Source organism: Atractosteus spatula, chromosome 4, assembly GCF_055471065.1.
Source record: "Atractosteus spatula isolate fAtrSpa1 chromosome 4, fAtrSpa1.hap1, whole genome shotgun sequence".
Lineage (NCBI taxonomy): Eukaryota > Metazoa > Chordata > Actinopteri > Semionotiformes > Lepisosteidae > Atractosteus > Atractosteus spatula.
Window position 1 is genome coordinate 8,527,301 of NC_142709.1, and position 20,235 is coordinate 8,547,535.

Sequence of the window (20,235 nt, forward strand, 5' to 3'; positions counted from 1 at the left end):
ATCATTGGGAGTGTGGCCAGGACCACACGATAACTTCCAAGAGGAATTGAAAACCCTGCAGTCAATAAACCTCAGCGTCCTGCAAAGTTAACTCTAAAATCTTCAGGCATCCGAAGTAATTTTCACAGAATAATCATTTATCGTGAAAATAAATGTCCAGCACCCCATTTGTCGTGTTAAAAAAGTCAATACAGTGGCCTCTCTTATTTCTGTCTGTGTTTACTGCTTCTCTGTTAACCAGAGGGCTCAGCTCCCAAAGAAAAGCAATTACAGACACTTATTAAAATGTTTATCCGCGTTAGACGTTGCGTAAAATGAGAAGGGAGACTGTTAGAAGCGAGAGCTCAACGTGCAGAAAATACTGCGTTTGTTATCTTGCTTCTTTTTGCTCTTAGTGTGTCTTTAAAATGCAATTTTTAAAAAACACTCATGACATTGCTTTCTGTAGTTAGGTTTTTAGCCAGTTCTTAATTGTTGTTGGGTGTTTTTTTATTGACAATTTTGTTTAAAAATGACTTAATTTCCAGTTTTTGGCATTGCATTTTAAAATCTTCACATGACAGCTTACTTTGTTTTAAGATTTTAAATGTTTTCAGCATAAATTTCCAGACCTAAGACTTTTTCTAGATTTACTCATGTTTCAAGACCTATAAACATTTACCATAAATATATTAACAGTTAATTATAAAAGCAGGAACAGTCCAGTGGACAATATTAAATTAATCTGTCGGGAACCCTGTTTTTTGTTGTTTTCTAAAAATTTGCATTCTTAAGAGGGCACAGTCATAAGATTTCTAGCATAGTAAATGGCATGCATTTGCTTAAAATAACTGAAAGGACTAAACAAGGGACCATAGAAGATGTAAGGTGGCCTGTGCAACATCTAAGCAATGCTGTTCATTCCAGCTGGGATGACATTAAAGCAAAATTGTGCAAATTACTCTAAGTGCAGGTCGATTGAAATGAAGCTGAGGACACTGTTGCAGATTGGGGGAATGGATGTGTTTGGAGGCAATGAAAGTTTGCAGTTTTTGGAAAGACAGCACTATTGGAAACTGAGTAAAGTTCCTTTTTCCTTATTGGTTCTTGTGTCAGTGTTCCAGTTTCTGTTTTCACCAGTATCATGTTCCCCATGCCTCCCGGCTTTAAGAATAATGTCATAGTGTGTTCCTCCTCCAAAATGATCTTTTCTCCAAAATTGTAAATTATCTTCAATCTGCCATTACTCTTGAAAAAAAAATTAATACGGTAGCTGGGCTAGACTGCAGCATCCAGACAACAGAATTTAGGAGGAGGAAATGGACATGCATAGTATTTCTATGAGATGTTACACTTTCATGAATAACAATGCCTTATTTGAGTCTGACACGCTTTTCTGAAAAGAAGTGGAGTTTTGTAATATGCAGACCTTGGTGGTTTTGGCTCTCTTGGTAAGCAGTGATAATTGAACTGTCAATAAGTGCTAGTTTCAATGTTAACATTTTGGTTAATGAGTTATTAAGTGTTAAAGGCCAAATACACTGCATAAATGTACGAGATAAGGGGAACAGATTCTTCCTTTAACTATCTTGCAAAGGATTGCAGAAAAAGTGAACATAAGCAATGTTGTGAATCATTTTGTAGCACTGGGGAAGTTTTAATCAAAGTAATTTTCACTCATCAAATAAACACCCTCAAGATATATCGTGTATAAGACACCCCTTTTAATTTAATTTATTTTTGATCTGAGCTGTTAGATGTTTTTTTGAGCAATAGTTATTTATGATGTTAAGAAATTAAAGCACATGCTTTCTCCTCGGTTCCCTATAAATCTGAAGACCATACAGGAAAACATTGCTAAGGTTAAAAAGGAATTGGAAGATGAGTGTCTGAACAGTATCTTAGTGAAGCCTGTCTAATGTATGATTTGTCCATAGCAGAGCTCGCACAAATATTACTAACCTAACATGTCCTAATGAGCTAAGCATCAGGGCATTCTAATTCTCTGATGCTAGAAAGGTGCTTCCTGCCTGTGTCTGTGATTAATTGCTAACTAATTAGTTTATATTGTTGATTGTTTATTAAAAATGTGCTCCGGTAGCTGGTCGTTGCAACCTAATTTTCATCAATAGTTTTCCTGAACAGAGCTTTGATTTCATGGAACACTCAATCAGTCTTAATTAGATTGTATTAAGTAGTTTTGCAGGAGTCTTTGGCCAGCCATCTCTCATTAGCTTCTCTGTGACCTATAGTGTGCTGCTCGCTCAAGGTCGTGGTTGGGTTACAAGGAAATGAGATTTACCGAGGCCTGCAGATAGAATTATAAATTAGCCTCACATTTGTATCTGTCACTTGCGAACTAACAGAAAAGGGGATCGGTTTACTGATCTTAACTTTGTCTTCTTCAAGTCCTCGAATATTGTGCAGTGAACACAGTTATCTTCAACTATAATAGGTGTGACTGCAGCATTTGTCAGGGTACAGGACCATACAAAGCAGCAAAAGCTAGGAGGAGAATGATGGGGGGAGTGTGTTGTGATACTAGTGAGCCTTAGTCAGCCTTGTGAACCACTGATACAGCTTATTTAATAATGGCTATCTGTTTAGCCTGAGGATTGTGTGGGAGCCCTAGAACGTCTAAAGGATCTTGTGACCTCAAAAGTAATGTTATACTAATAAGTCTGAGGCAGTGCTGTGCTTTGTTGTTCATTCCATGTTTCATTTGCATTTTGAATACGGTAAATACAGGTAAACTAATACCCTAGAGACTTACTACTTGCACAAAACATGGAAGATGCCTTTTCCCTTCATTCACTCACAATTTTACATTGTATGTTAGTTGTGTGAAGGCTGAGGTGAATTTTAATCACATACTATTAGAGGGCTTTATGATTACAATACTTAATATTTCGCACTTAATTTGTATTACTTTATATCCTATGGTATTTATCCTATAATTCCATTTAATGTTTAAATATGCTTTGTTTAAAAAGGATATTTGCTTATTTGGAATGTTGAGTCATCAATGAAGCTAAAACTAGTTCTTCAAGGTCCAGTGTGATGCAGAGCAGGAGAAACTGTTTCAGCGTTCAGCCAGCTTTATCGAAGAGTGCCCCACGCAAGGGCTTAAGAGCATTAGGCCATACCCGTTTGCTTTTGTAACACATGACCAACCAATCGGCTTTGAGAAATATCTTTGGAATTGAGTTTTGCCTCCATTGCTACTTTGATTAATTAGCAGGCCAGCAGATGCTGCGTCGTCATTTGTTTTTTGTCACTTGCAGCAGTGCAGCTTAATTAGTAATTTTAGGTTTCTTTAACATTTGCTAATAACTGTTTTGCAAGGGCGTAATTAAAAATTAACCGATGTTAAATGCATGGAGACAATAATTCATAATCAACAGAATAAAATAATTCTAGTTATTAATAATAATTTAGGAAAAAGTGTTTCAGAGCTGCACTTACCCAATTCCAGTTTCCATTTGTTTCCCTTCCATGTTTTTTATGATGTCTAATAGTTATACATTAGGTTAGAATTATAAGGTTGTAATTATACAGGAGCCATCATGTGAGAGATCATGCCTGCCAGGGAACTTGTTTTACTGCAGATAAGCGCATTGAATGCGTGATCCATATAAGGATAAATTAAACAGATAAAGGTGAAGAACTTGTCATTAACTGTCATTTTCAAATGTCCAAATTATTGTTTTTGGGGAAAAAAAAGTTGTTTGACTTAAAGTCATGGATTCTCTTAACGCTGTTGCACTAATGGCAGTAAATGGGTGTTCCTAAAGGTGCTCGTTATGGAGCTGCGGATGAGGAAAGCCGCCAAGTGTGTGAATGTGAGTTAGAGGATGTTATACAAGCCCGAAGCCTACAGCATGTCCTCGCAGATGAAGACAAGGTCTCTGTCGCTTTCTGCTTTCTTCAGCGCTGATTTTTCAGTGGGGCCCACAGCAGATCCACAGCAGGGCTGTCTTGGCTGTCCCGATCCTTGTGGGCTATTGGTGGCTCCCTGACACTCCATGTTCCTTCATTCAAATTTTAATTTTTTTTCAGCCCAATTACAATTTTTGTCCCCCTCCCGCAGGGCATAAAATCAGTATTCTGAGAAGTACATGCTTTGAGACAATTTTAGGGCACTTCTATTCCCCTGTCTTTACTGTTCCTTCTTTCTGTCTGTCTTCTATTTTCAGATAGCTAACCCCTTTGTTTTCTCAGTGATGCTTTATACTTCCCTGCTGGTAGAGGTCTTCTGTTCTGCTGCAGCGTTTTCCCCGCAGTGACCCTGTGTGTGGTGCTAGCCTGTGACATTGGGGCTGGCTTTCACCGGGGTCAAGTGTCGAGCTCTTGGGTTTGAGTGTTCAGTTAACAAGAGAGGGTGCCAAGTCCTCATAGGGTTAAACTGTGCCACGCTGTTTACAGGCTTGTTTGAGCTACTGATTTTGCATGCCAGGTATTGATCCTGTATGTTAACACCTACTGTACCTTGGAGCATCATTGCCACACATGACTTTCCCAAAACGCTATTTATGGATTATGAAATGATTAAATAGGTTTTTAATTCTGTCTTGAGTAGTTTTTAAAATATTCTGATGTGTTTTAGGCCATCACTACACACACAGTGATCATTAACAGTTGCGTCTCAGTTCAATGTGCTTTTATTTGTGCTTAATTACATGCAATACATAGGTCATTTTTTTTTCCTTTTGCATGTTTTAGACTTTTTGTTTTAAACAAAGAGGTTTCAGCCAATCGTAAACTAAAAAGATTGAGTGAGATCTTAACAGTCTTGTTCAGTTATTTTTAAAAAGAGAATATTGGAAGACTAGCTCCACTATCTCAGGGAGTGATAAAGGCTTTGTGCAGGTTTTGCACCATGCAGACAATAATGTGATGCTACAGTTTGGAGCTCAAAATTTACAGGGAGAGGGAATTTAAATATGCTTTGTAGGGAACAATCTCTAGGCTATTGTGTAGCTTCTCTTTCCCTTATCCACTGAACGCTGCGTCCACATGCACTGTATTTTGACAGATTTGTGTTCTTTGAGTGCACATTGAGAAGTTGCTAGGCTCGTTAGGTAAAATTTATACTTTCCCATTTCCTTGTAGCGGCCATCCAGCAGATTTAGTGAAAATCCTGCCTTATGTTTTCGTATTGTAGTCCATCAGGTCTGCACAGGGTGATTTCTCTTATCTTCGTTCCCCTGGGTCTGTTGCGTGAGATACGCAGTGCATTTTCCAGTGCCATCACTGCTATGGCTACAGAGTCCATGAAAAACCTGTGGTGAGCAGGGCATTCAGAAGATGTGGTGCTAATGCTGTAGCCATGAGCAAATCAGCAGTCCTATTTTTCCACCCTCTCGTATCAATGCTAATACAATATTCCTATATCTGGAAACTAACTTAATATTCACTGCTGTGTAAAGTGCGATCTTTTTTTAGTGTCCCTGCTTGACTGCTGAAGTTCAAAATGGATTCTGCCTTTGTTTCACCCTAATTCAAATTACACGCCAGCTCTTGCTAAATTGATTACAAACTCAAAGCAGCTCCAGAGAATCCCTCAGCGCTGGTTGAATCTAATCTTCACCTCTTTGTTCATCTGTCACTGTTGATAACTGCCCAGTTCCTCTGATGGCATGGCAGATGAAATTCTAAGTCTTAACAGTCTTTGGGTGTTCGTCACGGAGGCTGGGGAACCACATTGAGCCCCGAAGTGGACTGCAGGAATGGGTAGTGGCTAAAGACGAGAAGGCTTGATATGTGAGTGAATGAGGTGCATATTTCCCCAGAAGCCCTATAATATGCGATAATCTGCTCTTTCTTGCTATCTGAAGCAACACAAATGTAGGTTTTCTATACAGTAACTGTAGAAAAGATGCATGCATAAGAGATCAGATGCAGAAATACACATAGAAATAATAATAGGGGGGAGAGAATATAAGAATGTGCAGTCTAGAATTTATGGCAAACAAAGCTAGGATGTGAGTATAGAGTTGTGCAAGTGTTTTCACAAGACCATGTGATTTTTAGAAGAATGAGGAAATCCTTCTGTATTCCAGTAGGATGGTTCCAGTTCTGGAAGTATGTTTAAAAATGTAAATGCTTTTAAAATTGTCGCCGTGTGAGCAGTGTAGTACCGGTATACTGTATATGGCCGGCATCTTCTGCTTAAATAGCTGAGTGCACTGTGCTATTATTGATGGAAATCTAATATAAATATAAGACTCAGAATGTTGCAATAAAAATGCAAACAAAAGCTGTGATATTGGTCAAAAGCAAGAGGCAGTATTGATTTTTCTCATGTTTTGCCTTATTACTATAAATAAGCAAGATTAAAATCCTAACATTGCACAATTCATATTGAAAATACTGTAGTTGATCAATTTTACGTGACTGACGTCAGCTTAGGAAATCGTTTGAATAAAGCCAGACACTAATATATTCCTGAGACAAGAAAAAAACTTAATCGATGCAAGCCTCAGGACCATCAAGAATAGTACAGAGCATTATCTTGAACTCTTAAGTGTTAATTCTTCCAGGTGTTTTTACAGGCAGAGGTGATGCCATCTCTAGAAAGAAATATTTTTAATTTATTTCATGGTAATTACAAGTGCTTTTTTGAAGCTGTCTTAAGTGTTTCTACAGTAGGATGTGATTTTGGAAGGATGGGTATACAGCTACTGTTTCAGGCAAGTTTAAGAATCAGGTAAAACTCTTAAGGGCAAAGCTACTTGAAATATTTTTTTATAACCAGCCCAACACCTTCACAGAGGCTAAATATAACACTGTTACAACAAGGGTCCTTTAGAACCTTTTTTCCAGATGACCTCACAGGTAGATAGAAATTCATATTGACCTTCACCATAACTAAAAGCTAGTTCCAAATGTTACCATCGATCTTGCTGTGGCCTGTTCTTTGGCAGATGTTATGTTTTATAACAGATCATTGCTGTATATTTTGAAGCAATAGTTATAAATAAGTATGAGTGTTATAAAGTCATTTGACATTTAGGAAACTGGCTGTATGAGACTGCTTTCAAATAAAGCTCAATGTATACAATTAATGAAATTTAATTAAACCTCCATAGTGGAGGCAAAAAGAAAAAAAAAACGTGGTAATAGTTTTCTGTTTTATATTTTGTTTGTCCGATATATTGTTTTATTGAGTATCTCAAGGATGAACAAGTTTCTGTAGACATTGATAAATGTGATGAACATGACATGGACACAGTATTTCTGATCTGTGAGATTTACTGTATGGAAAGGCATAGTATTTTATTTCCATTATCTTTCTTTTGTACATAGCCTTATCGGAGTGGCAATTCAGCAGTGTAATTGAAATAACTTCTCTGAGTTCTCAACTTTAATGAGATCAAGCATGTAAACAAGGCTTTGAGGTCAAAATAATTAAGAAAAAATTACTGACAGTGGTTTTGAACTCCAGTTAGCTACCACATTGGACTGATGCTTCTGTACCTGGATTCACCATATCTTCCTTTTTCAGCTAATGTAACACTTCTCTTCTCTTACGCTCCATTTTCATTCATGAAAGGTTTTGCATCCGAATGACGCTGTCAATGAAGCACTTGAAAATGGAGTTCAAATGTGGCATTGTGGGAGTAATTTGATATTTTCAGATGTCCTCTTTTTGATGAGAGTGCCCAGCTTGAGTAATTCTTTTATTTAAGCATTTTCTGGTCTTTTGAAACAGTTTGTCACAACTGACAGGTTCTTCCTTTGTGTTAATGCAGGCAGAAGTGGTTTGCACAAAAGCCTTATTTTGTAAGATACTTCTGGAAGCTGACAGCAGCTCTAATTGTCATTTGATCTTTGTTTATTGATTTGCAGTATTATCTTTTCTGAAAGCTTGTGCCTCATCTGATATTTGCATTTATGCTGGAGACAGGCTTCCTTTTAATGATAAGACCTTATCATGTTGACAGTGACGATAAAGATGAACCAGGGCAGTTGATTGTAGCTGTGGCATATAAATTAAAGATGGGTGCTCGTTGCTTCCCCCCCACACAGTGTGCTCGGAAATGGAGCACCTTGTGCACAATGTCTTTACAGAAAATATAGCTGCACTGACCTTCCAGTGTACCACAGATTCCCCCAGGGGCTGCAGGATTAAAAGGCACGAAGTGACCCCTGGTTCTCGTGTCTTGACCTCTCCTTTCGGCATTACGGGTGAAGGTGCTTGGATACATTTGTGCTGCCCTTTGTGACAGGTGTGGTCATCTAGCATAGATTTCAATGAGAAATGACAAGTCTGATGTCATCCGTACAGCTGGACTAAAGGCTTTTACAGAGAAATGGTTGAAAAGTCCCAAACAAACACACCGAACAAGACATGGAGGGGGGGAAATAGGGCAGATAGAGAGTGAGTTATACCGCAGACTTAAATATAAGTACCACAAAACACACAACAGGAAGAGAGTCTGAGCAGCATGTTTTTATCACCTATGTGATTCCCTGACAGTGCCCACTCTGTACTATAGAAGCAGGTGACAGCTTGATGGCACGAGGTGCAGGAATTCTAAATTTAATTAAAGAAAACAAATTGGTTTGCTAACTGTAATTGCCTACTCAGCCATCCCTCCCACAGATGGGTTGCATGGAAAATGTTTTTAAATGGGTTACACCCTAGCACATTTTCTGTAGAAGTGTATGCAGACGTTTACAGATATGGGCCACTAGTTGACCTCTTTCTCTCTCTTTGCCGCCACAGATATAATTGCAAATTAAGGTCTTGGATGAGTGTTTTCTGAGTAACGAGCTTCTTGTGCTTTGGAACAAGACAAGTTATTAGGGATGCAGAATGCAGGTATAAAATCACGATGCAAAACATGGCAATTCTAGTATGTATACTGCAGTTACAGGAGGTGTGTTGGGCAGGCTTCTCTGCTCTGTATTCTTTGCCTGAATTTTTGTGGTTGAGTTTCTCAGAAAATCCAGTGCAGTACACGTCACTACTGCATTTGTGTGTTATCATGAGGCTAAAGTGAGTCAGTTTGAAAGCATGTTGAAAAGTACTCTGCAAGTATCCAGTATATTGTGTAGCTCTAAAGTGAATTAATGGATGTGTGCGATGTATTGTTGTATTCACTGACATAACCTGCTTTGCTCCTGAGGCACACCCAGGCAAAGAACAGTTTGAATCAACACAGGAGAAATTGATGAACTTCAGAAAAAAACGAATGATCGGTATTATTTTCTTGTACAATGATCCTTTTTATCAAAGGAACAAGTAAAAGTGGGGATCATCACTGTGTTCACTGTGACTAAGCTAATGCAGTTCTGTCATACTTTACATATAATCTGAACATGCAAATGTTGGTCTCTGTGGAGACCATACACACTGTATGAAAAGAGAACGGAGCAGGTTGTGTGGTGATGGTGTAAAAGAGTAAATGTTACTTCATATTCCTAGCTTTGTGATGACCCCCTTCTGGGACCTCTGCTTCCAACAACTTTGAAACAACAACTGCTATATTTCCAAAAAAAAATGTGAAAAAATAAATATTGATAGTAGGTGACGAATAAAGAGTGCGTTACATTTTGCACCCAATAGTCTTTTCTAAAAAAAAAAGTGTTTCAATTTTGACAGGTGAACAAGAGGTTACCCTATTCTGAGGAGACAGAATGGATAAAAAAGTCAGTGGATATGGAGAATGTAGAGTACGTCTTTAGGAGCTGGCCTTTAGTGTTAAAACACCACCTTACTTATTGTTTGTGGTTAGTTGTCCATACTAAATATGAATCTGAATATGTATTTCAAAATACAAGGCATTATAGTTCACAATGCAGGGCAGCAGGCTGTTTTAGGCTACAGGAGTCACAGGATATTTAAATTGTATACTTACAGTATATTACCGAAAACTGCTTCTGATGAAATTACTGTGACTGTAGTCGGAGGAAGTGCTTTCTATGCTGCCTGTTTTACAGCTGTGGGGCTTCTTTCACTTTTTAGTGTAAATGTTTTCTAATGTACGATGCATTATATCCTAATCACAAAATATTTCTTTGGCCTTTATTCACAACTTGTAGCCTCTGTGAGTGATTATCTTTTTTATAGAAAAATGTCTGTGATGGGTTTTCCAAACCGCAGCACTTGTTGCCCTGCTTCTCATACAATATGGGTAATCTAGTTCTTCAACCAGAAATTGCTTAGGTTCAGTTAAGTAGGACAGAAATAAAACATTGTGTTCTCACAAACGATTCCTTTTTGATTTTCTGTTGATTACAGGTCCCTTGAAAAAATCAAAATGTGAAGGTTTTCTTCAAGTGAAAAAGAGTGTAGATAAGCATTGTATATAGGGTTATGTTTCTAGTGGATTGGCTAATATGGTGCATATTGGCTCCCTTTCTGAAGCTGTGGAACAATGGGGCATTGATAGCAAATGTCATTGAAATGAACAAACAGTAAGCTGCTCGGAGATATCTGGACTTTGTCCCAGAAGTCTGGGATGACAATAGAATAAAGAAAACTGCTTCTGCTCAAGAGGCTACAAGAAAGTCCTTAAGAAGATGGCTGTGGACTGTACTCTTCAGTACCATGTCAGAAGAACAATTTTACCAACTTCCTTCATTCCAAATAAAGATTTCCAAGTATTTTCTGTTGCCTCAGTGATAATTGGTTAGTTGTCAAAAGTTTGGCATAAAACGTGTTATGTAACAGGTAATATGATGAGCAGGACGCTGAATGTGAAGGAGTACAATTTAGGCACTTGCAGGGTGATGTGTTCCATACGGCTTTCTTTACAAGCCTTACATGAGTTGTTTTGGACTGTATTTCTTGTTTTTAATCCGCTGAAATTCTTCACTGTACAAGCAAATCTAACACTGTAACCTTTGCAGATCTGACGTTTGGATTGGTAGAAAGGAAATGCAAAACTTTTTGTAACACTTAGAATTCTTTCCTCATTACAAAAGTGTCATGTTGTAATAGTTTGTGTGGTTTCTTTTATTTGAGAGGGAGGTGAAAGAGAAAAAAAAATTGGCTTACCCTGTGTTACTTTAACTGTTAGGTTATACAGTAGGTCGCAGATTATGAACAAGATGAACAGACCCTTTTGGTAGTCTATCATTAAGCAGTTTTAATGATTTCCTTGCACTGACAAGCAGAACCTCCTTCTATGATGTTGCTCTCAGTGTTTTATTTAACCATTTGTATAATACTCACACTTTCTGTAAGAGAAATGATGCTAAACCTGTAAAGTTCTGTTTAGGTAGCTGTGAGCACAACATTGAACCCCAGAGCCTGATTAAAAACTGGGACAGGACAGCTTTCAACAGAAGCCCTCGTGTTAGTGGATTAACGTCAGTACTGATTACATAAGAAACAAAACACAGTGCAGCCTTCTTGACTAGTAAAAAACAAGGCACCAGAGATGAATATTAAAAAAAGAATCGACCTCATGCCCCGAGTATGGTGTCTTTTTTCCTTGTCTGTATGCTGAAAAAACAAACTCCCTTCACTGTGGAGTGCCCTGCACTTTAAGCAGATGGGATTAGAGATGATTGCAGGGATTCAATGATGACGAACTCTGTTATACCAGCTGTTGGGTCTTTTAGTTCCTAAGCTGCTTTACTGTAGTGTGTTGGTGTGTGTATAAAGGGATGTTTTTTTGTGCGTATTCCATGTGACCATTAAGTGATGCAGCAAATTAGTATGTGAGCACGGGAAAAAAATTCAAGTCCTCTTCTGACTTCAGTCATATTCTTCAGGTGTACAGTGAAGTTCCACAGTATGCTGTTGAAGTTCATCAGGTGAACTAGACTAAGCTTCTTGTTATATGCCTACCTTCAGATTTTCCATAGTTGCTGGGAATGTGTACACACACACGTGTACAATGCATACCATTTCAACTTTGTTGACTTTTTCTTTAAATGTATTGGCAGAATTTTTTCCTATCACATTAATTTTTGCCACAACTACAGACAATTTTAAAAGCAGTGTGGTCCTTTAAAGGCGTGTATTATAGACTGTTTTTAGTTACAGCTCACTGTACATAGTTACATAGTACATTCCTGTTTGAGTCATGTGAATGAAACCATCTGAAAAGGTGTATATAGGTTTTTATTCCCCACTCCTTATTGCTCAATTGGAGTTGTTAGATTGTGTATTTGGAAAACAGTGGGTTGGGACTCTCCCCTTCAGACAATTTGTCTCAAATGTGTTGCCTGCTTTCACAATGTGTACAATTGTCTGTGTTTAGCAATCCACACATAGTGGAATCATTTGCAAAACACTGGTTATTTGCTAACTTTTTGTAAAGCAATTCTGTATTGCTTTGATTTTCATTGTGTAGTTTCACCCTTCTATAAAAGTATCTGTTCTGCGACTATAGAACTTAAATCATTTTACAGTATAAGAAAAGGATGCATTCATCACAGAATAATGGCAGGGGTCTTAAGACGGAAGAAATACGATCATTCTTTTTTATATTCATAATATTAGTACTGCTTCTAATTACAGTACATGACTGTATATAATGTTAAAATAGAGGTCTATATCACTGCGTGCTACTGAAATATGGATTTGTTATTCTAGTCAACAGACAACAGGATATACTGAGTGACTTGGACTCTGATCCCCAACACTGTTGTCTTGGGACACTTAATCTTCAGGTCTAAGGTGAATTGACACATTCACAAAAATAAGTTTTGAATATATGTCCTTAAAATGCCAGACCTAGAAAATTAATGAACATTTATGATTCATAGGAGTCTGTGGCTTAGTAATGGCTCATTTCCTTTGAAATGAAAAACCAATGTGCATCTAACATCAACACTTTTTTTTTTGTTAAGAAAATAAACCTTATTACAACAATGTACACATGCAGGCACTCTCCCAAAGAATAGACGTCAACTTTATACTGTAGGTTTTAATATTATTCTGACATTCGTTTTCCTTTGGACACCTAAAACATGAATTATGAGCATAAAGTAAGAAAGAATCTCTGAACATACTGTAGGTTAGTAAGTTAATAGAGAAGGATGAACCAAAAGATAACTGAGACAAGACAAGAGATACAATTTCATGTCATCAATGAAGGGGTTAGATTATTTAGTCTTTATATGGATTTCTAGAAACGTTTAGTGAACCAGACCCAGAGGACGTGCACAGTATAGTATGTTCTGTTGAAGTCGACAGAAGCACTGGTGTTTTCAGTTTGCATGGTGGAGTAGACCAAGGCAGTCTTGCCTGTATTTATTAATGCAGATGTACACTTGGAGATTATTATTAGGTCATAAATATCTTTACAGGTTTTTAACAAAGTGTATCAATTCTCTACAACTCTAGTGAATATCACTCCTTGGCTTTTAGCAGGGCCCCTGAAACCTTGTCGATTTAGAGTCCAAAGATGATTTTCGTACATTTCAGTAGAAAAAAAAACTGTGCGTCCGATAGCGCTGGCAATGGACTTAGTTGAAAATGTAATTTAAAAAAAGTGCTGTGTTTGTTTGCAGGAATTTCAAAAGCAAACAAAAAAATGCATTTAATTTGTTTTCCAATTAATATACAGTATTTAGACTCTGTATGGCTAAGTGTCAGTGTTGACGTTTAAGCTTTCCTAGCACTGTAGGTGGTGAAATGGGAGAAGGGGACACTTTTCTTTTTCTGCAGGCACAGGAGGAACTACTAATTGAACCCATTTGCCATCGGTGGAGCCTCGTCTTTCCTCTCATGACCAGGGACTTGTGCACAGCAGCCTTTTCCTCCAGTAGGGCCTCCGGCAGCTGCCCCCTGATGCTTCGCTATGGTCTAGTTCTGGTGGCTCTAAACGACTTCTATTACAAAAACCGGTGCTAACAGATGTGTAATCGTCCTAGGCAATATATGGAACACCCTGGATAAAAATAGCCTTTAAAGTAATAGCCTATATTTTCATGGCTTACGTAACTGTTAAAGATGCAGCAGGCTAATTTCTAATCCCCCAGTGAGGAAGATTGGAAGAATAGCGCTGTGCACTAAATAAACAGCTGCTTGGTTTTCCACTTGTGTTATCACATCATTTATTTCATGTCGCTGAATTCAACGGCACTGGGCTTATTCAGTGCCAAAAGGATTTTTCTTTTTTTTAACGTGTGTATGGTATGACAGACTGTTTGGCTATACCAGTGAGCTTGGAATTTTTTATATATTATAATTATGGTTATTTATGTTGCAAACGTATTAACCCCCTTCCATTTACTCTGTCCTATTTGGCTGGAGTTCAAATGGCGTATACATATTTTTAAAGTGTTTTTTAAATCAAACCTGGAATGCTCAAACTGAGCGTGTTTGCAAAGAACACTAATAGGAGTGGACTGGTTTAATTTTTTCATGTTTCATTGTTTGGCATTGTCTATCTTGTTACTTCTCTCTGCTTTAATTTAGTGGCTCATTTGCCATTTTTCACAATGTAACCACTGTCAGTACCCTGAAGATGTCAAATAAAAAGAGAGAATGGTTTAGGTAAAGGACATAGGAAGACCTTTTCCTGTGAAATGAACATATAAATTAAAATGTTCTTCTGTGCATTTCCCAGCTATCAAAACCAGAATGATGGTATTCTGAAATTGTCATTCATTTGAAATCTCTTTATATCGTAAGTCATCTCAGTGGTGGCAGTGGCAGAAAGTCTATAAACACTATGAGGTGTACAAGGCTGATTTGCTTCATTTTATTCTGAGCAGCCATCAGTGGAACAGCATGACACATAAGGTCTAGGCTACAGGAGAGGGAAGCTTTTATCTCTCTTACAATGGATTTCCATCTGGACTTCCTGTTATGAAGCTCGCTGCTTTCCCAAAACAACATCCGACTGTGGCTTTATTTACACTGGCATCCTGTGGCATTTCAAATTGATTTTTAAATGCTATTTAAAATAGTCCTTCTCCACCTCGTACCTCCAGGAGAGCTGTGGTTTTTGCATTTTCCCAGAAACTCCCCCATCTTCACAAAAGCCTAGTTACCATCTTGAAATAATCAGATTATCACTGAGAATTGTCTGGGGTCTGGGATCATATTTATTTACCTGCCTGCAGTTACCCCTGGATTGCTTTTTTTGTGATGTTTAAATCTGGTTTCGACAAGCCTCTTCTTTTCTCTGACCACAACATGGTGAATAATTTTGGAAAGGCAGCACCACCTGACGAATTATTTTTGTTATATTGGCGCAATAAAAGAGAGATTGTGTAAGATGCAATGCATTTGCTGTGATGTAGAAGAACAATATTTACCATAACTGAAATATGACCGTGGCCACAAGGTTGGTTTAGCTGCTGTCCGAGTGAAGATTAAAAGCATGCCTTGGCAGCAGGAGAGCTGTGAAAGAGTAATTGCGTTTTACTGTGCTGTACATCTCAATCCTGTGAGGGGCTGTACATCATACAGTATATACTGCACATTACATGTAAAAACTGTGTACTGTACCTCTCTGTCCCCTTACCCTTTCTTCCTTCTGTCAGTCAAAATCAAAAACCAGTCAGGATGACTTTCAAAGCTTTTGGCTCTAGGTGCAGAACTTCTCCAATTTTCTTAATCGAAAGGAAACCACCTCTATTCGAATGGACATACAGTATACATGTTTAAATTTGAGTGATTAAACATGAATTTCTCCTTTCTGTTGGTCAGCGGTCTTTTTTCCTAGCATCTTTAAGCTTTTCCAGTCTGCTTGGAAGGATGGCCGAGGACGTGCTCTGGGCGCAGACTGCTTTGAAAGCTGTCCTGTAGGCAGACAGTGACAGTGTTGGGTTTTGACCTCATTGTGGTGGCATTTTGTTGCAGTGTGCTGGAGAGGAGAACTGGGTGGACAGCCGGACAGTGTACATCGGCCACAAGGAGCCCCCACCTGGAGCAGAGGCCTACATTCCCCAGAGATACCCAGACAACAGAATAGTCTCCTCTAAGGTAATGCAAAGTTGACACGTGCGCTTAGGTCATCACTAAGGCTGGCAAAGAAGAAACAAAATCCTTACAATTATATAGCACTCTTCTGGACACTCCACTCAAGGGACTTTGTAGGCAATGGGGATTGTGCTCCACCTGGATGATATGACGGCAGCCATAGTGTGCCAGAACGCTCACCGCACACCAGCTATCAGTGGGGAGGAGAATAGAGTGATGAAGCCAGTTCATAGATGGGGATTATTAGGAGGTCATGATTGGTAAAGAGCAATGGGAAATTTGGCCAGGACACCAGGGTAAGACCCCTACTCTTTTTGAGAAACACCTTGAGAATTTTTTATGACCACAGAGAGTCTTATCAGAACGATGGCACCATTTTTACAGTAAGGTGTCCCCGTCACTATATTGGGGTATTAGGATCCACACCAGTTGCAGGGTGAGCGCCCCCTACAGGCCCCACCATCTTATCCAGCAGCAACCTTAGATTTCCCAGGAGGTCTCCCATCCAGGTACTGGCCAGGGTAACACCTGCTGAGTTTCAGTGGCTTGCCACTTGAGTTGCAGCATCATTTACAACATCTGAAGAAGGTTTTAATTGTTTTTAGGCATTTAATAGTGATTAGCACTGTCAGTCAGCAGATTTCAAGTGATCCTAGTGATTATCACTGTTCATATTTCCTTAACAGAGGCCATCATTCTGGGCAGGTTGATGATATATGTAAAAATTTTTTATAGTAGTCCAAGGTTCACTCTTGTAAGCAAGTCCTGTAAACAAGAAGACAGATGAATGTTAGGAGCAGTCAGATTAATTGCAGGTGAATGTAGTATATTACTACTTTGATATAGCCAGTATACCTCTCCACGGTGTCAGTCTAACCCAGACATTTTTCCTTCCACAGTACACTTTCTGGAACTTTGTACCGAAAAACCTGTTTGAACAGTTCAGAAGAATTGCAAATTTTTATTTCCTAATCATTTTCCTTGTGCAGGTAAGGTATTTTGCTTGTTTTCTGTTTCATAGATGAAATGCATGTTCCACAGTTGTTTCAAAATCATTGAGAGTCGCTTTCTTGACATGCTAAGATAAAACCTTTCTACTTTCTCTTTTGACTTACACCCTGCCTTCTTGTTTTGTCTTGGAAATTGTGAAACAGTTGCTGATTACAGTGTTTGTTCCTTGTTGGCTCTGTTCCAGTTGATTATTGACACTCCGACTAGCCCCGTCACTAGTGGACTTCCACTGTTCTTTGTGATTACAGTCACTGCCATCAAACAGGTGAGAGAAACCTGAGAGAGGTTAGTTCAGGTTGAAAAGGTGAAGGGCGAAATGGCAAATCTTTGTCTTAACCCCACTGTTAAGATATCACACGCACAACCAAGCCCTCAGAGCAGTATGGTCTTGCAGTTAATGATAGTGAGCCAAAGCACACTACAGAAAGTACAAATGTCTGCCCTGGATAACCGTGCAGTTTGGCTGCAGTGGCTCCAGTATGCTGCTGCATTTATGTTTGAATTCTGACCAGTGAAGACTGTTGGGAAAAAAAGCAAACCGCTTTCATCACCTGCTGAGCTGACTTTGTAATGAAGTACGGTACTTCTTTGTATAAAGAAAAAAAAGAAAATTAAGGGGTTTCATTTCACAAGCACTTGAGTTAACCCGGAGGAATGCAGTAGCTGTGCCAAAAGGTGTTATGCTTTCACATTAAGTTCACTTTTGCTCTGTAACTTCCAAATACCATTCTTAGGAGAGACAAATCAAGTTCTATAAAGCTTTTCTAGATGTATTTTCTACTGTGTGTGTTCTAAATTGTTAAATTTGCTAATGAACATCTAATACTAAAGGAGTCGTTTTTCCGTTTCTAAGGATTTGCAACTTGAAGCTTTAATTCCAATCCTAAGAATTCCAGATTTCCCCAGAGAAGCCAAGGCTCATGTTTGTCAGCAGACGGTTTCACTGACTGACAAGGTGTTTCATTGTATACACTGTTGCCTACGGTGAACCTGTCACGCAGATTATCATTCTTGAGCCTGTGTACGCATCATGTGTATTAAGCACCTTCAGAGTAAAACAGCATCTTTGTTGTCAGTTTTTAATATCTCTTAGCATCAGTGTAAACATATGTCACCTTGCATAGCGATCAGCTGCAATCCTTACGGCTAACGTCTTTGTGTGATGCGCCGAGAGGCAGTGTTAATGGGCACATCAAATGACAAACTAGCACAGGTCCGTGATAGTGACATGATACTGTTAGACTGATGTGGTTCTTCGAACTGATATTTTGTCAAGTGGGTCTGACAAGTGACATTTGGCTGTGTAGTCTTGCAATTCCCCTGCTGCACAAAAACCTCAGTTCTGTGTGTACGCATAGCGTCACATCTGATTGGAAGTTCGAAAATGTTCTGCACTTTGCTTCAGGGTTTGGCTGGTGTGTGTGTAACTTTTTTTTGGGGAACACTGGGATGGCATTTAAAATTGAGAACAGAAGGTGCATTTGCAAAAAGGTTTGTTTGAATCTGGAACATGCTACCTTACCCTGATACATTGGAATCCTAGGATCAAATAGCTACTAATTGGGCTAAATGTCACAGGTTACAAATGAGAGGAGGACATGTCCTTAAGGCATTCATGTTTAAAAACTTACATTCTTATAATTCTTAATGTTAAATGATTAATATTATAATTGAACTTCCATTTTTGAGAGGAATTTGTAAGTTGTGTGTATATATTGTTACAAGTGGAGGAACTGTTGAAGTTTTAGCTTAAGACACCAATTGTAATTAATAGGGAGTTGTAAGGAAAAATCATGCTTTGACACTTTGACACCTATTTGCCCATTAATCATATTTCTGTAAGTTAAACGGTAAAACTCCCCTCTCCTCAGGGAATTTGAGTTTGGTAATGTGGTTTCTTTGTTCCTCATGTAGTTTGAGAGTCAAAGAAAGGCCAACAAAAAGATGCAGTCATGTCCATCAATGACCAAAAACACAAAACACACTGAATTTCATTTACAATATTTATGACAAGCATGAGTATCTAAGCTCAGACATGTTATAGAACCACTAACCAACCTCGGTCTCACTGTGATAAACATATCTCCCTATACCAAAAACCTGCCTCAAAATACAACCAAGAGAGGTTTCTTTTTCCTAGTACATAACTCAAAGGGGAAATACATTTCCACAGATAAAAAAAAAAACATTTTTAGATTTAAAGTCAGTGCCATTTGAGTTCTCTTTTTCACTGAGAAGCCTCAAAACTGTGGAAACCTTACCCATGAAAGATGGCTTCACCTCATGTCAATAATACTTTTCCTCAGTGGCAGAGAGAGGGAATGTTACAGTGGCATAACCTCTGATACACTGAGCTGGTATCTTAGATAAGCTGTTCATCTCTTAGCTTGACATTTCATTGCTGCATTAGGACATCTTTGGTCTCTAGCTTAAAGAAGATCTTGGGTTCAGACCGTTGAACAATCCAGTTATTTTTTGTAGGCCACCACAGTATTGTGTGTATTTGTCTTGTCTGTTTTCCAGGGATATGAAGACTGGCTCAGGCATAAAGCAGACAATGCCATTAATCAGTGTCCTGTCCACATCATCCAGCATGGCAAAGTGGTGAGAAAGCAGAGTCGGAAATTACGAGTAAGTGTCCCCAGTCAAAGGACAAACACCGTCCTGGAAAAGTCAAAAACGTGCATAACAGCCTGGATCCACTTGCAAAGTAATAGAGGAAAGACCAAATCCAGAGTTTTAGTGACAAGTGCAAAGAAAATGGTTCTTAGAAACCTCCGTTTTTTTGTGTTTGATTTACATAAACAGTAGTAAATAGTATAAAGGTGAAAATACTATCATACAGATTCTGATCAAAAAGGCAGGCTGTATATAGTGAAATATAAAACAGATGTTAAATTATTTAAAATTTAAAGCATTTTAAAACGTACTGATTATTCTGTTTGATTAGCTTGATTATTAAGTGAATGAATCAATTTTGGTTTGATTCTGTCTTCTGCAAATGAATGATGAGGAGTTCACAGGCTGGGTTTTGTCAAGGTGCTGAGGTTGCATGGATTTGAGTGCATGCTAGTGATTTTCCAAAAATTATGCTTATGGCTTATGGCACCTATAAGGCTCTGCATGACTTGGCACCTCAGTACCTGTCTGAACTATTATCGCCCTACTCCCCACCTCGCAACCTTCGCTCTTCTAATTCTGCTCTCCTTACTGTCCCCCAAGCCCGTCTACACTGTATGGGTGACAGGGCCTTCTCCTGTTATGCCCCCAGGCTCTGGAACTCTCTGCCCAAGGATATCGGAGAGTCACCTTCTCTAAACTCCTTCAAATCCAGACTCAAAACCTTC

General features: G+C 38.6%; 1 protein-coding gene across 3 annotated transcripts in view; it reads left to right on the forward strand.

Annotated features, from left to right (window-relative positions):
* atp11a (ATPase phospholipid transporting 11A) overlaps nt 1–20,235 on the forward strand; it is an 84,721-nt gene that overhangs the window by 21,059 nt on the left and 43,427 nt on the right. For all 3 annotated transcript variants that reach the window (XM_088913625.1, XM_088913626.1, XM_088913628.1), the window contains exons 2-5: nt 15,758–15,880; nt 16,777–16,866; nt 17,073–17,153; nt 19,412–19,519. In XM_088913625.1, the coding sequence (XP_088769751.1) occupies nt 15,758–15,880; nt 16,777–16,866; nt 17,073–17,153; nt 19,412–19,519 (402 nt within the window). The remainder of the gene's footprint in view (nt 1–15,757; nt 15,881–16,776; nt 16,867–17,072; nt 17,154–19,411; nt 19,520–20,235) is intronic.